Source organism: Podarcis melisellensis (genome assembly GCF_964234715.1).
Source record: "Podarcis melisellensis genome assembly, chromosome: 17".
Taxonomy (NCBI): Eukaryota; Metazoa; Chordata; class Lepidosauria; order Squamata; family Lacertidae; genus Podarcis; species Podarcis melisellensis.
Genome location: NC_138534.1, coordinates 15,575,796 through 15,592,413, shown reverse-complemented (window position 1 = coordinate 15,592,413; position 16,618 = coordinate 15,575,796). Strand labels below are relative to the sequence as shown.

At 43.0% G+C, this 16,618-nt stretch overlaps 1 protein-coding gene across 3 annotated transcripts in view; it reads left to right on the top strand.

The window, feature by feature from the left end:
- Positions 1-16,618, top strand: part of CNTLN (centlein) — a 175,818-nt gene that overhangs the window by 156,016 nt on the left and 3,184 nt on the right. For 2 of the 3 annotated variants that reach the window (XM_081893798.1, XM_081893797.1), the window contains 2 exons: positions 5,467-5,661; positions 7,247-7,324. In XM_081893798.1, the coding sequence (XP_081749924.1) occupies positions 5,467-5,661; positions 7,247-7,324 (273 nt within the window). Of the gene's footprint in view, positions 1-5,466; positions 5,662-7,246; positions 7,325-15,442; positions 15,668-16,618 lie in introns of all 3 variants that reach the window. The other variant, XR_014163921.1, reaches the window with a different exon arrangement.

Sequence of the window (16,618 nt, the reverse complement as noted above, 5' to 3'; positions counted from 1 at the left end):
CTTTGGGATCCTCATTACAGGTTTTTTTTTTGGGGGGGGGGGAATAGAAATTGAAATATGCAGGCTATACCCTTAACATGCCCCTATATCCACAAAATGATATCCTCTCATTTATCAATGCATGCATGAGCAAAAAAATAAATCAAAGATGTTTCATCCAGGCCTACAAGTGTCTCAGAGACAAGAGACTATGTTAAAATAAATGAAGAGATTTCCATTAGTTTTCCATGAATTTATCACAACACTGCCTTGCTCTTTTCGTTTGCTGATCTTCGTTTTCTGCTGTCTTTTGTCTTCTTCAGCCCATAGTGAACTGCTGACAAACTGCAAAAATATCAAAGAAATAAGCTGTTCTCAAGACGTAGTAGGAAAATTACCATAGGAGTAGTCTTTTGTAACTATTGATTTCAGATTACCCAAATCTCAGATTGTGAAATGAGTAAAGGGAAATAAGAAATGGATTTTCAGAATTAGAGAAATCTCTTTAGATATGTTTCAAATAGGTTTACAACTCCTCCCTGAAGAACATGTTTTGAATAAACCAAAGGCTTGAAATTAGAGTGCTTTACTCAGCACACCAGTAACCATGCTTCATAATACTGTAATCAATTTTATATGTGGTTCCATGCTTTGTACAAGGGAGGCATTCATTCAGTTTTTCTGTACACATACATTATTAGGGAAGAAAATGTACTGAGCAAAAAAGCCCGTTAGTCTTTGTTCTAAACTCCATAGTTCAAATCAATGGTGGTTTGGCAACTGGGTCCTTCCCTGGGGCTCACACTCCTTCCCTCTTTCCCTTGTGTTTGGGTTTCCTCTTCCACTTCCTGATTTTTGCTACCCATATTTTGCTGCCACATCTGAGCTGGCAAATTGCAAGTTTGTAAACTCGTTTCAAAATCATTATTTGAAGACATTGTGCTAATTCTACTTTGCCAATGTAGATGTCATGGCAAGCTATGACTGGCGAAAACATAAGACATGGAAATGGGAGGTAATGAGTCAATGGACGCTCCCAATCACCAAACTCTGATTTGGCACCCAAGTGGAGAACGTCATTGATTAATCCTTGTTTGTTTCATACACCTAAGGTCAATCCTAAGGTCAGTGAGCAAATAGCACCATCCTAACTTTGTATAGCTTACAAGTTTTGTGTACCACTCATATTCTACATGTCACATCTTTATCTTATCTTTATCTTTATCTTATTCTGAATCTTATCTTAATCTGCATGGTCAGTCATTTTAGCGGCTAACAGTATAGCCAGTGATTCTTTGTGGCTCTTTTATGAAACCACTGGGAAATGAAGCCAAATGGATGGGTGCCTATGAGGTTTTTCCCCTAAAATGTCCAGTTTGGTTCTTTTCAATAATAATAAAAAATGTCTGTAGAATGACCACCTACTACGTGTGGCAGGAAATAAAAATTAGTGTAGTTCTCTTGAGTTTTCCAGCTTCAGGCTGAGTTCCCATCTTCTCTCCCTCTATCCCAAGAGTGACATTTAGAGTGAGTGTCACCCCCTCCCTTATTATAGACCGCAAACAATTATTATCATCTTACTTTTGGCTGGCTCACAGCATCCATAAATAAAGTGATTACTGTTATAAACAGTGCTAAGTGTATGCATGTCAAAAAGCTCTTGCTATTATTTATTTTTATTTTATTTTTTGCAACTAGTGCTCTGTTGAAATTGGACCATCCAGCAGAGAACAACCAGTCTGAAAATGTACTAGGAAACTTGCCTCAAAGGGCACCTTCCATTTGGCTCTTGAAAGCAATAGAGAGCACAACTGCTGATGGCCAGAGTGGCAATACAGATGTTTTCAGTGGTATTCCCCTTAATGTTACTCAGAGTAGACCCACTGAAATTAACAAGCATGGCTAATTTGCATCAGTTAATGCCAATGGGTTTACTCTGAGCAATACGTAATGGAACACCATCCTTTATGACACATTAAACATGAATGCATGCAGGAACAAAGATTTGGAACTTGGTTACTCTCTGAAATATGAAATGGTGCATTTCAGTGGTGCTCCATCCTGTGGGTTCTGTTAGTAGTCCCCCTCATAAGCCTGTTTTTCTGTCATGTGTAGCAATGCAGACACTCAACGAACGTGTGATGTGACAAGCACATGCCAGCACGTAGTGCATGCGATGTCGCATGTCCGCCTTGCGGCAGTCGTTCCTCTTCCTCCTACTCTCCACAGCCAGTGAAGCACCCTTTTCTGTGGAGAGGGGCTCACACTTGGAGGCAGAGAGGCTCTGTTTCAGCGTCTAAGCCCCTAACCCAGAAACGGTGCCTCACTGGCTAGTTGTGCAGGGCAGAGCTGAACAGCTTCTCTCTCTGAGGCAGTGCCACTGCCACCTGCTGGCTTTGCTCCTTGACTTTGTGGGTGCCCAACCCTCACAATTATACTATTGTGGGTGCCCAAGCACCCACGGCCCCCTGCAGTTGGCCTGTGCTTGGAACTATGCTCCAGAAGGCCACCAAGCTGTTCCTGTGCTCATTGATTGTCATCAGCTTTACCTAGGATGGAGGTTGGAGACTGACACATTTATTTAAAAAAGAAAAAGAAATCACAGATAGCAAATGTAGCCTGCTATCTTGCACAGTTATTTATATATTTATTTCAAGAAAGTGTATACCCCTCCATATCAGCCACATTCTCAGAGCTGTTTACAATTGAATTAGTGGGAAACTGCTGGATGTTCACTGAATTATTGAGTGTGGTGACTCCCCTTTCTCTATTCTACCATATTCTTCCACCTTTCTGCTTAAATCTTTTTCATAAACCACTTACTCGTTCTTTAATCAGACTTTGGCTCTCATTTGCTGCCAGTGCTAAGCCATTGCTTTCAGCTGACAGATAATACTTTTGTTTTGATCATGTCTGAATGCCAGCTGTTTAAGGCCGACTGAATATTTCAGGTGTGATCTCTCTAAAGCTGCGCAGAAATTCACCGTTATTTATGTAGTTCTCTCCCTTTTCCATCAAACCAGTATGAGCTAGTGCTGCTGGTGAAACTGTTTGATCATTCCCTTACATACTCAGCATTGAACTTATTAGCTACTTAAGAAGGATTGGGTTGGTGAGTTTTCACAGGGGGAATTCTATCTTCTGTAGTACTCTAGTGGGAAAATAGATCACGAGCCTCTAAAACATATGTGCGCCTCCATTGTAAAAACTTCAAGCTCTTTGCCATTTAATTATTTGCTACCAAAATTAAAAACATATTCAAAACTGCAATGCTTCCCTTGTGGCACTGATGGTCGGGGAACACTAGGGATAGTTTTACAGTTACCATGAGAATCCAGCACAGGGGAAAACAAAAACATCAGTGGAGTACGAGTTATTAAAGTCCTGCCTGCTGATTAGCCATTTGGGCTGCAATCCAGTATTCAGTTAGAGGTGCTTAAGAACAATTGAAATCAATGTGCTGGATTGCAGCATTGCCCTCCAGTGCTATAGATCTAGCAACAGAAGCAACATTATGCATCTCTTTATCCCTGGAGGCAAATCCTCTCTCTAGTTTCTTACTTTCAGTGTTGGAGATTGGAAGTTTGCAGTTCAGCCTTGATGGTGTTGATGGGCCCAGAAGGCCCATAGCATGTAGTGAATTGTAATGGGACCATACCTTTGCCCCTCATTCTATCCCAGACAGTGCTACACAAAGAATAAATAGTGTCCTTATTTCCTAGGGACAGTCCTGGATTTATGGAAGCCGCTCTGGTTTCTGATTTGATCCCGGAAAGTCCCACTTTTCCTTAGTACGTCCCTATTTTCATCGGAGAAATGTTGGAGGATATGGAGTTATGCGGCCCCCAAGCCAAGGCGATAAGTAACTACTGGTATACATCCTTAAGAATACATCTGAAGGCACTCATGTATAGGGAAGGATTTTTTAAATGCTTAATGTTTTATTATGCTTTTATATATGTTGGAAGCTGCCTAGAGTGGCTGGGGCAATCCAGTCAGATTGGTGGGGTATAAGAAGAAGAAGAAAAAGAAGAAGTAGTCCCTATTTTCATCAGAGAAGGGTTGGAGGGTATGAAATAACATATTACTCTCACCAGGAAGCCAATCTACTCTGGACTGGTTTTGAGGGTTTGTTTCTTGTATTGGGCCTGTCTCAGCTTATGAAGGACCCAATTCATGTGACAAGACACAACCTTGACCTGGTCTTTGTTACAAACCAAGGATCTGTTGGTCACTGGTTTGTTGGTCAGTGGATTGTAATAAGCCTATTGTCAGGATGGACCATTCCCTCGTGGGATTTGGAATGTCACTGGCAAGGGGGTTGCATCCCTGGAGTCTTAATGAAATCCAGTGGACTCCTGATTGCTCAGCTGGACTTCCTTGATGACATGCTGCTGAAGACCTGGACTCCCTGTGAAATGGTGGTATTGGAGATGGAAAGGAATAGATACTGGAATCTGCCATGCCTGTACCAGAAGGCAGTCTAATACAGATAGATCCTGGAGATGTAATGCTGAAAAGCGCTTGTTGAGGCATATGATGTGGCTGTATCCAGTGTGCTATATATTTTTTGGTCTGAAGCTGTCCATATGTTTGTGGCTTCCATGTCCCTTTTTCATCTTGCCTTGTTTTTCGTATTGGAGTGGTAAAATTTAATGATGACTAAGGACTATGATCAGTGATCATCTTGTATTGTTACATGTGTTCTTCCCTTTTTGTCGCCTGAATTTTTAACTTTATTTCAAAATAAATTCCATGTTGTTGCTGTTGTTGTTTGTTTACTCATGAACAACTGTATGAATCTTATCACTAATAGAAGCTTGCTCCAATGAGGCAACATCTGGCATTTGGTGTGCATGTTTATGATGCATTATCTTTTCTTAGGTGCTATTGCAGGTTTTAGGCTGCAAATCTATTTAAATGGGAGTAAATCCTAACTAACTCAATTGAACTCATCCTATTGAATGAGTAGGTATGCACCGTTAACCCCGTTGTGGAACCAAAATTTAACATCTAGAGCAAAACACGGCTCTAATATTCAGGCAAATTCAAAAGAAGATAACAGCTGTGGCAGCTTTTGGGGACTGTAGGCCGGGTTTAGTTATTTTTAACTTAATTACCTCATGTCGTTTCTCATGTTGAGGTTCTTTTAAAACAATAAATGGGGTGGTTTATTTGTAGAACTGTCTTGTTCAGCACATCAAACTTTGTCCAAAGTCAATCCAGAATTCTGCTCTGTTCTATTCTAGGGATGTTATTAACATACATATGCCAAACAAATGGGGTGTTTCTCGATTACACACACGTGTGCTTGTGCAGTTACACACCTATATGTCATGTGCAGCCTACTTTCTTTTGATTGTGACTTCTACCCCAACTGCAGCCATACCTTAAAGCATTTGTGATGTGCCAATATGAAGACCAAAGGCGTTGAAAGGTGATCTGGAAATGTACTGATCATTTATTTCTTTATTTCACTTTCCTTAGAGTTTGGCCACAGAGTTGCAGTCTAGTGTGAAAGAGATGAGAACGCGAATCAGATGTAGTAAAAAAATGCAAGAAAACAAGAAATGCAACAGCGTTTCCAAAGCATCTGTTCACCGAGCCCAGCACGTGGCAGCATCTATCCTTAATATTTCAAAGACTGATTTAGACAATTTACTTGATGTTGAGGATGATGAGGTAAGCGACCAATAACACCTGGTTTTGCTAAAAGGAAGCCTCCACTTTTACTGGTGTGGATTGGCATAGCTCTGTTTTAACTTAGTGGGCTGCAGCAGTGTCACTTAGACTCTATAAATTTATTCTCTTCTTCCTCCTCTTCTGATTTCTTACTCAACCTTCACCATAAGGTTCCACCAATGCAATAACAAGATTAGACTGGGTGTGTGTCATGGATGCTTTAGCTAAGATTATATGATTCTATGTATGTATTGGGTTATTGCTTGTTAGTATGGTTTATTCTTTATCCTTTTCTTGTCCCTAAGATGTCCCACAAGGCAGCGGGTACAGATTTTTCATTGGGGTTTCTTCTGGAAGCCTTTCTCATGAATGAACATACCGGAGGTTGAGGACCAGAGTTTTCCAGGTTGAAAAGCCCCATCTGCCCCTCATTTCTCTCCACAGAACATGCGGAAACTGCCTTCTTGATCATTGGACCCACTATTGTTTTCATCTGTCTTTGCATGCATGGGATAGCCAATTTGCTTCCACTAATGGATTGTAGCCTCAATTTGGGCCCTTCTGCATGTTTTCTTGATCACTGTGCTCTGGGCCATCCCTATTTTTTTCTTGCCTGCTACCGCTCAGAAATGAGTGACAATTTAAATGCAACATGTTTCATACCCTCCAATTCCAAGTAAACTATCCCCCCAGTAGTAAGTATGGCACTCCAGACACAGAATTGATCTGAGCCTCCTTGGACAGATGTGAGTCCAAAATGACTCCCAAGGCTGCATACCTGGTCCTTTAGGGGCACAGTCATTCCATTCAGGACCAGGGAGCCCCCCCCACACTACCTGTCCATGTCCCCCAGAAACAGTACTTCAGTATTTTGGGGATGTAGGCTAAATCTATTGGGAAGGGCAAACCGCTCATGAATAAATGGGCAAGGTTTAAAAGAACTTATTCCACAGATCCTTGGGGAGTTTGGAGTTGTCCCTCAAATGCATCCCCCATGCTAAGCTCCAAAGCCACATTTTTTGTGATAGAAGTTCTGTAACCACTGGCTCATCAGCTGTGGAGGTCCACCATTTGTGCCTTGAGAAGCCACAGACCTGACATCCAAGTTAACAACACGGTGGAGCTATACTGAGGGTTGGGACTGCATTGAAAAAAGCCCTGCTCGATATTGCCTGGGACAGAAAAGTCTTCTTTCTCTACTTCTTATATCCCTTTAAATGTTGCTGCTAGTAGACAGGGTGATCTGGCTGACAAAGGGTGGCAGGCCCCAACTTCTGCACCTGGAAAAGAGGAATTGTTGTGCACCAGTGTAGTGTAGTGGTTAAGAGTGGTAGACTCGTAATCTAGTGAACTGGGTTTGCTTCCCCGCTCCTCCACCTGCAGCTGCTGGGTGACCTTGGGCTAGTCACACTTCTCTGAAGTCTCTCAGCCCCACTCACCTCACAGAGTGTTTGTTGTGGAGGAGGAAGGGAAAGGAGAATGTTTGCCGCTTTGAGACTCCTTAGGGTAGTGATAAAGTGGGATAGCAAATCCAAACTCTTCTTCTTCATCTTCAGTATTTATTTATTTTGGTGTGTGTTTTTAGGAAACACAACAGATGAAAATGGAATATGAAAGCGACAAAGAATGGATGGGCTACTTACAGAAGCTTCTTGAAGGACAGGTGCTTGGTTTTTGCTTTTTCATCAAGTATAACCTTGGCTATAATTTGTTTATTCCATGGCATGCAGTTTCTTATCTACTGGAAAGATGCTGTTTTTACACAATATTGTCCAGAAAATATGTGCTACACTTGCTGACTTCCTCAGCTATGGGGGAGAACACTCTTGTTATCACCCACCTTTGACAGCTAAGATGGGGAGAGTTCAGTTCCCAGTGTGAAGAAGGCCAAAGAGTCTCATTTACCTCCTCCTTGTATTTATGGGGATCCTTCCCATTGAAAAAGGAGAACTTCTTCAAAGGCTTTTTGCATGGAAGATCTGGAGTGATTTCCCAATTCCTGGTGGGAGAGGAGCCTGTTATCTGAGTAAGAAACAGAGTGCTTCTCTTCTGAGGAAATGGCTGGCTGGTCCAAAGCTCTGCTTCTCACTCGCCTATCGGGAGCCCTTCCTACAGAGAAATAATTGATAATAATGGTGCCAGGTGGAGGTCCCTATTTGGATTTCCTATTTTCCAATGGGAAGCTACATTGGCCAAGCCAAAAGCGGTGATCAGTGCACATCTCACCTGGCCTCCTGTGATGTCACCTTGCTCCCCACTCCTAGTGGCACCTGCAAGGTGAGAAGCCACTTGCTCAATACGGCAAAGGAAGACAGGCGGAGGGCCTGGAAGAAAATGTCAACCCTAGCTAAACTCAGCCCCAAGTGAACCATTCCTGCTTACGTTTTGGGGAAAGAAGGGAAGTTGAATACCTTAGGCAGAGTTCACCTAAGTCTGAGAGGTTCAAGTACAGATTTAATTAAAGCGCATTTCAGTATCTTTTTACAAAAAAAATAAAATTGAAAATTTTCAAGGGTGTTTCCTAAACATCCTTTTCTCTTAAGCTTTTGAGACTTCGCATGAGATGGAGGAAAGGTTAACACCATATTTGTTTGAGCTAATGATACATATGGAAAATAGAATATCTAGGGAGACAAGCCTACATCTCGGCAAACATATTAATTAAATTATTGAGTCTATCTATATCCATGGTGGAGAGAAAAGGATCTGTTCCCTCATACGTCTTAGGAAAAAGAGTTTTTTTTTATCATGTGCCTTTAAAGTTAGTAGTTGATATGGACACCTGAGGAGTTCATGGGTTTCTGTGACCTTTTACTATGGACCTGTTTCCAGTCAATTCATGTTTTCCTCACAGCCAGACAGCTGTTTATTACCGTGTCTTCCCGCATTCTCTACAATATTTTCTACTGAGACCTCAAGCAGCTTGTTAGTGGGAAGTAAATATTGATTTGGCATCCTGTCAATGCAGAAAGAATGAAAAAATTTCCACCAGAGGCCCCTCAAACATTTTCCTATCGACATTTTCTGGGCAGAGTGGAAGGCTGCATAGAGGATGACAAGGCTGAGACTAGTTGAAATCCCTGAGGGGTCCATTGAGACTGCCGCTGTGACCTGTGTGATACTTTTTCTTCTCTTTCAAGTCTTTTTTTTAATACACACACAAGTCTGCTGGGATGCTCCCCTCTTGTAAGTGATCAAGGGCAGCTTATTGGCAGGTGAGAGCCCTGCTTTTCTAGTCATAGCCAGCTTTTGTTTCAAGATGGCTGACAACATAAACTGGGTTTTGAAACTTCTTTCCTGTGTAGTATTTTTATCCTCCCAGTTCTGCTAATGTGTCTCCGTAATCCAGGGAGAAACTGTCCTACGAAGAGAAGAGTCTATTTATGACAGATGTGCCACAGTATTTATTGCACAAATGTCGTAAAATGCACATGCAATTTCTCTTCAGAAAGTGAAAAGGGGGGTGTTTAAACCACTTGGGGAGATTTGTGGAAATAGCTTTCAATCTGTGCACCCAGTTAAAAGCAGCAAACATTTTCACCATAAATGAGACCAAAACTTAAAATCCAGTGTTACAGTGATGGCTGATATTTATTTATTGACTGGCTGATATTTAATTTATTATCAAAAGGTGAAAGGAGCGCCAATACTTTCATTGCCCAAAAATCCCAGAAATGCAAATATCCAGTAAATAGGAAGTGTTTTATGGGGTTGGTGCCTATGTAATTCTGGTGATACATTAACTGTGGTTAAGAGACTGGGAGCTGATGACACAATTGAGAACTCACTCTCTACTTCCCCTTTTGCTCATTGCTCCCTTTCTTCCTTCGTGGCACAAATTCTGCCATCCTTCCTCTGACCACCTTAGCCCTGGCTAAGTGTTACTGTCACTGATGTTTGCCATTATCAACGCTAAGCAGGCTTCTGTCATAGGCAGTTTCTGAAACTGGCTTCAACCTGTAGTTAAGCAGGGACTCTGGTTAACAGTAATGCTGACGTAACACAATATCTGGGGAAGACAGAAGAGGGAAGGTGGTAGTATCAAAAACTCTCAACCATAGTTAAAAGGTCTCCAGAACTACGCCTCTGCCAGTCTATACGATAGAAAGATCAAATACAAAAAAACTGTTTTCTGTATCCTCCTTTTGAACTTCTCACCTGGCCATTAGTGCATAACTTAGGCAAAGTTTTAGGTTGCTGGCTGGAATCCACGTATTTTGGAAAGGCAGGATCTTTCCTGAATCCAGTGGGACTTCATGTCATTTATAGCACAATGCTATTTCTTTGGAAGCAAGCCCCATTGAGTTCAGAGCTTACTCCCACGTAAGTGTGTTGAGAATTGCAGCCTTTGGGGATGATTCAGATCATACTTCTGCTCATTTTTCACCACCACCAAGTGGGAAGCAAATGGAACTCAGTTGCTGAAGAAAGGAAGCGGTTTCCAACTCCAGCAACGGGCTCCAAAAGTTGACTGTGGATTTACAATAGTCCTTGTTCTAACATTCTGCCATGGCTTCCCAGCATGTGTAGAAATACCAAAACGAACATACGTTTGTTCCTTAAGCATGCCAGTGGACATGTGATGAGCACAGTTGTCCTGCATGGAAGCATTGACGATGGAAGAAAATGGAAGGCAGCCCTCAGTCACAACAAAACTTCACAAGCCTAAGCCAGATAGTTGCCTTTTTGGCATATACCTGGGAAAGAGAGGGTAGTATCATATGTTGCAGGTGCACATGGAAGATATTGAATACCCCTTCTCTCAGCAGACCAGTACCGCAGGCACCCATCCAGTTTTGTGGAACACGAAGGGCAGCACGTCCTGCAGACAAGGCCAGGCTGACATGAAAACTGCCCGTTCTGTGGAGGCCAATAAGCTTGGAAAAGTTAGCACCCTCTTGTGTCATTTGCGTTTCCCATCCAAGATGTTTACGTCCGTTTTGTGATCTGCTGGGCCACCTCCCCCCCCCCCACTTCCTCGCCACCCCCTCGCAGAATGTCTTGCAGCAAAGTACATGAGATCACTTAATACCGAAGTTTGATATAGTGTCTTCTTGTGCCATTGAGCCTGGCCTCTAGAACATAATTGCCCAACAGTATTGATTTAATTGCCTAGGTTTATTTGTGGACTCCTAATTATTGACTGGAGGTAAATTTAATGGAGAAACCTTTATGAACACAGGGAAACTGCTGCTGTTGCTGTTATACATAAATGAACAGCATCACATCCCTTTGGATCATTTTTCAAGCTAATTTTATTCCACTGTGACAGTATGATAACATTTAAAATGTCATAGACGTTTTATTTTTATTGCTGACATGCACCGTTTTAGTACTACATTAGAATTTGGGAGGGAGCAGTTTCATGGTGAGCACTGGTTGTTCTTTATTGTCATTTAAAGATTCCCCCAGAGAGGAGTCGTAAACCGGGGCACACCTCGTAGATGTTGCATCTCCACCTGTGTTTCCTGTATTGCTGATACCTAGAGGGGACGGGATCTTTTCTGCCTAAGGAAATCATCAATAATGTTGCTGATTAACAAATATAATATCTCTGGGCAGTTGCTGAACAAATATATCTGCATAAAGTGACCTCCCCACCCACCCCCAGCCCATATGAGTGAGATTACAGTTAGAGTGGAGAGAAAGCTTCCAGCGAGCTCTTGTTTCACCTAATGGGCTATTAGAGTCTTTTTACGGAGCAATCCTATCCTCGCATTACCCGTGTTGGGGGTGCAGGGGCGACATATGCTAGTGGAATGGCTACCATGTTTCGCCCGGGAGAAGAGAAGAAGCATGGACCTTCGTATGAGGTTGAAGAAACGCAACCGGAACATACGACAGTGGAATAAACACAGCAGAGGCACCCACAACGTCCCCGGAAATATTGCCATAAGCCTTCAATCAGGGATTCTGCCAGCATCAGCACATGACATCCATGCATTGGGACACACACATGCCTCTTATCCCCATGCGCACTGAATGCCAGATAACTTCGCAGCATCCTCAGCCCCAGTGGCTTAGCCAACAACAGCACTTCTACTGCCATTCCCTTGGCTGGCTCCACATTTCACTGGCATATCTGGAGTGTCGCGGCAATGGTGCTTCTTGCTTTCCACCAGTGTAGCAGGGCTTCCACAGAATCCTATAGCCTCCTACTGGACCTTCAGTAAGGGCTGCGCCTTTCGTCACCAAAGTATCTATGGTTCACTTACAATGCCTTTGGTCTTCCTGATGTTGGTGAACTGCAAACCCCATCATCCTTGCCATTGGTCCTGCTCACCGGTGCTGATGGGAGTTGGCCTTCATCAACCTCTGGCTGGAGAAAAGTTCTGCATCCCTGGTTTAATGGCTTTCTGCCCTGCTCTTCTGTTGAAAAGTCTCCAAGATCGGCTTACCTACAGTCAAAAGAAGCCTGCCAAAAAGGCTTATGAACTGAAGGATATGACGCAAAAGGAAAATAGGAAGAGGGGGAAAAGCAAACGGGAACCAATTCTTAAAGTTACATCGTTTTTATAATTTCAAGCTGGAATGGAAACACATATCCATGTAGTTCAGAAAGCCTTGGGGAAGGAAAGAAAAAATGAATGGGTCCCTCCAATGCATAACATTTCTTAAAGCTCATGGAATGGAGAGTAATCAATGACCTCCCATGGCACAGATGCACACAGAGTTTATGGAGAAAGACTTGGTTAGGAGATCTATTACGTGGCATACCTACGTGTATACAATATCCAATGTACATTTCTCCAGCTATCCATAATCAAAGTAACCCTTTATATAGTCGCACTTCTATCCTTTAAAAAGTAAAAATATGTGTTTCTAAATCCTTGTTCTCGAAGAGACACTTTGGGGGCAGCAGGGTGTGTGTGTGTGTGTGTGTGTGTGTGTGTGTAATATAGCACTGTGTGCTGAGGATGAGAACCTAATGAAAGAACCCGGCTTCTATTTAAACCATTGATATTTGCAAGGCTGACTTGTAAATAAATATTTGGGTTTGGCAATATAATGCCTGGCTGAGATGCAGGAGCCAGGACACAGCAGCCAAATCACAGATGGTCCACTGCTTAAGCCCTTTCCCCTTGCTTCAGCGCTGCAGAACTTACCTTGCAGCAGAAGCTAAAGGTCACCTGTTAAAGGGCTGACCAAAATTCTTGCTTTCCCTAAAATGCCGTCACTCTAATTAAGAGGCTCTTTGTGTGTGTTAAGAGGACCAAATGTCAACCCTTGCTTCTGCCAAGTCAGGGGCAGGGTGGAGGCAAAGTGAGGCAGGGCAGATCTGCGGCAAGAATTTTTTTGGGGGGGTGTTTCTACAATCAAGTAGTATATACATTTTACAAAAATACATACATATCAGTAATACCCATAGTCACCCTGTTGCTTTGCACAAACATGGTGGCACTCCCTGTGTGACTCTTTCCTTTCTGTTCGCTGTTCCCCCCTGCCTTGCAGGCAGAAGGATAACAAATGGGAAATCCATAGCATAGTGCAGTGTCTTATCAGACACCAAACATTGCTGGATCTTTAAGGACCACTTCATATGAATCTTCCGTTTTTCTTTCTTTGCTTACTGTAATCTATGACCGTTGGAAATGGGTCATATGAGTCTTTTTATCATGTACCAAACCTGTCATTTTTCTTACTACCACCAATGCTTAATTTAAGCAAAACAAAACACAGATTGGGAGGGCCCAGTTAAATTAAAAATTGCCCCCTACTTGTACCTTAGTTGTAGCTGCCCTTTGAGCTGTTTCACGGGACTTCCCTGTCCCTGGAGACATTTGCTAGCAGAGTTACTTCTCTGATGTCTGCCTCCTCTCTCACGAGGCCTTGCTCTCTTGAAACCCTCAGAGAGCAAAGCTTCTAGTATCCTTACATTAAAGGCAGCTGAAATCTATACAATAGGCGGCTTGTGAAGAATCGGCATCACCCAGCACACAACGCAACCGCTGTTCCCTTCATAGCGATCATAAACTTTGGTAAAACTGTTTTCTGTTGCTTGGGGTTGTCTTTTCAATAAGGTAATATGAGCTCTGCAGTGATGTGGCTTATGAAAAGCAACTGAACGTTGCAGCACACAAAATTAGCTGAATAAACAGGTTGCAGTGTGAGGCACAAGGTATCCCAGTGTGAGGCACAAGGTATCCCAGTGTGAGGCACAAGGTATCCCACCTCGACGGACCCTGTCAGGCCATGCAACTGTATAGGAAAGGGATATTTCCTTTCAGGTTAAGAACTTAATTTGTTCTGGAGGTCCATTCTTAACCTGAAACTGTTCTTAACCTGAGGTACCACTTTAGCTAATGGGGCCCACCGTTGCCGCCACACGATTTTTGTTCTCACCCTGAAGCAAAGTTCTTAACCTGAGGTACTATTTCTGGGTTAGCGGAGTCTATAACCAGAAGCATCTATAACCTGAAGCGTCTGTAACCTGAGGTACCACTGTACTGACTTAAAATTTTAATTCAAACGGGAAACTCTGAAAACTATTCTTTGCCAAAGCTAGCGGACTCTATATCAACCTGTCCTGCATCAAATTAATCTGTCAAACATCTTAAAGTGGGCAAACCGCAGGGGAGGTGGGGGCAGCAAAGGACCAGAGTGAGAGGCCTAATCTTTACATTCTGTTACCTCAACCAAAGAAGTGTGTGTTTGCTTATGGTAGGTGGAGAGGGTGAATATACAGTCGTACCTTGGATTCTGAACGCCTTGTGAGTCGAACGTTTTGACTCCTGAACGCTGTAAACCCAGGAGTGTTCATGTTTGTGAACGTTCTTTGGAACCCAAATGTCGGACGGTGCTTCCACGGCTTCCGATTGGCTGCAGGAACATTGGCTGCATCTTATCAAATTTGTCACTCCCTGCCACAGGAATACACATTTTTATTCCTTCATTGTAAATGCCCTGTGTAGAGACCAGGCCTAAGTCATAAAATATATGAACTCTGGGCCCACCAACATTCAGCCTGGTCCTTCCATTCAAACAGCTGTTTAAGAGCCATATCTCTTTGATTTATGCAACCTGAATTGGTGGCTCTTGCCTTCTGTGCCCCATATCTTAGATGGCAAGCTTGCAGGCAGGATAATCTGTAACTCTTGTCAATTAAAAAAATCATATATGCAGGTAGGGTGATGTTTGGAGGCTGCTAGGCCACTGACTGATTGGGGTTCCACCAGAAGCACTGTGGGGGACCCCTAATATTCGTCAACCCCAGCTGTCAATCAACTTGCACCTGAGCTGGTTGGTCATTGGATACATGCCCAGTGCCCACACCAAACACGTTTGACCCTAATCAATAACGTTATGGCCTGGTTTTTATTCATGGCCTGCTTCCCCTACACTATGCATACGAAGCAGGCATGCCAACTCTAGGGGGCCAAAGGCACCTTGGCCCCCTCAATATTTGTTTGAAGGGGCCAGGCCCCCACAATCTCCAGGTGCCCCCGTGTATGTTGTGCGTGTGTGATGTGACATGCACAATGCAGGTTCATTGGCTGGCTCCTCCAGCCTCCTGAGCCCTTCCCAAGGCATGCGGGTCATACACATGATGTCACACATACTGGAAACCCCGCCCCCCCAATCTTGGGGGCAATCTGGTGCCTCTGATACTGAGCTAAAAGGGCTTGTACTATGACTCAGTATAATGTAGCTTCCTATGAGAGAGAGTAAACATTTGGGCCCCATTGATAGGATTCTGTAGGGTGAGCTCTTTTTGTTCAGGAATTATGAACACACAGAGGAAATCTGTATATTTACTAACCCATTAATAAAAATCTGGCAGGCCTCCACTGAAGATGAAGCCTGCAAAGATGCAGTGCGGAATGTATGTCTATAAAGAGAGCCAGATAAGAACATGGACACATTCCCAGAAGCTGATAAATGTGCAAGACATCTGCAACATTTCAAGCTCTCTTATCCTTGATTGCATTGAATGATTAAGATAGAAACACCTCCTTAAAAATCATTTTACAGTGACAAAGGAGCCTTAGAATGTAGTGAACAGCAGGTAAAATATAGAATGATATGAGCCCAAGACAGTGGTGAAGTAATCCATTCATCTAAAGGGGCGTGTTATTAGGAAAAAATAAAGATGCCTCAAAAGCAGATGTGGTCTGGGTGGTGACAGACAGGTCTGAGAAACTTTGAAGAATGGAAAGGATGGCGGTTACCCTATACATAACTACATGAAGAGGGGGAAAGCATAATGTAGGGAAATGATATTTACATGTCACATGTGAACTGCATTCCATGATTCCCACTGGCTCAGTATTCTTTGGCACAAGAAACCTTAACACCAGTGTATAAACTGCACACATGTTGATGTGTTTTTCTCTGTATTTATTTTTCTCATCTGTGATGGTTTGAGTTAGTCATTTGCTTATGTCGCCACATACAACTTTTTCTTGTTCTTAATTCATCTATGAATACTTAACTGGAGAAGAAAACTTCTTTAAAAAACAAACAAACTCGCATATCCTTATTTCTGATATTGGTCCATTTGGATGTGTGGCCTGCAGCGAAGGAAAGGTCTTAAACCCCCCATTGTGGGAATACCTCTGCATCTGTAGGGATTTCTAAGCAAACGCCTTTGCCAACCTAGCCTATTTTGTTGAGGTTAGCAATCTTCAGGTACCATGGGTTGGTTCCACAGGTGCAAGCAGAAGCCCTCATCTGCAAATGAAAAGACTTCCTCTGACTTAGCACAAAACCTTTGTGAAAAAGAAGTGAAATTCAGTGGAGTACTTCTGTTAGCACAAGACATTGTGAAATATTTTCCGCAGTGTCAGGGGCTCAGGAGCAGAGGCACAGGAGAGGGAGGAAATGGAGAGCGAGGGGGAGGAATCCGAGGGGAGCGTAGGCGATGACAGTGGTCCGAGGGATTCCCTGAGTCTCTCCAGCGAATCGGAAGATTCACAGAAGGGGGCGCCTATGGCCAGGGCAAGGGGGGTGCCAAGGG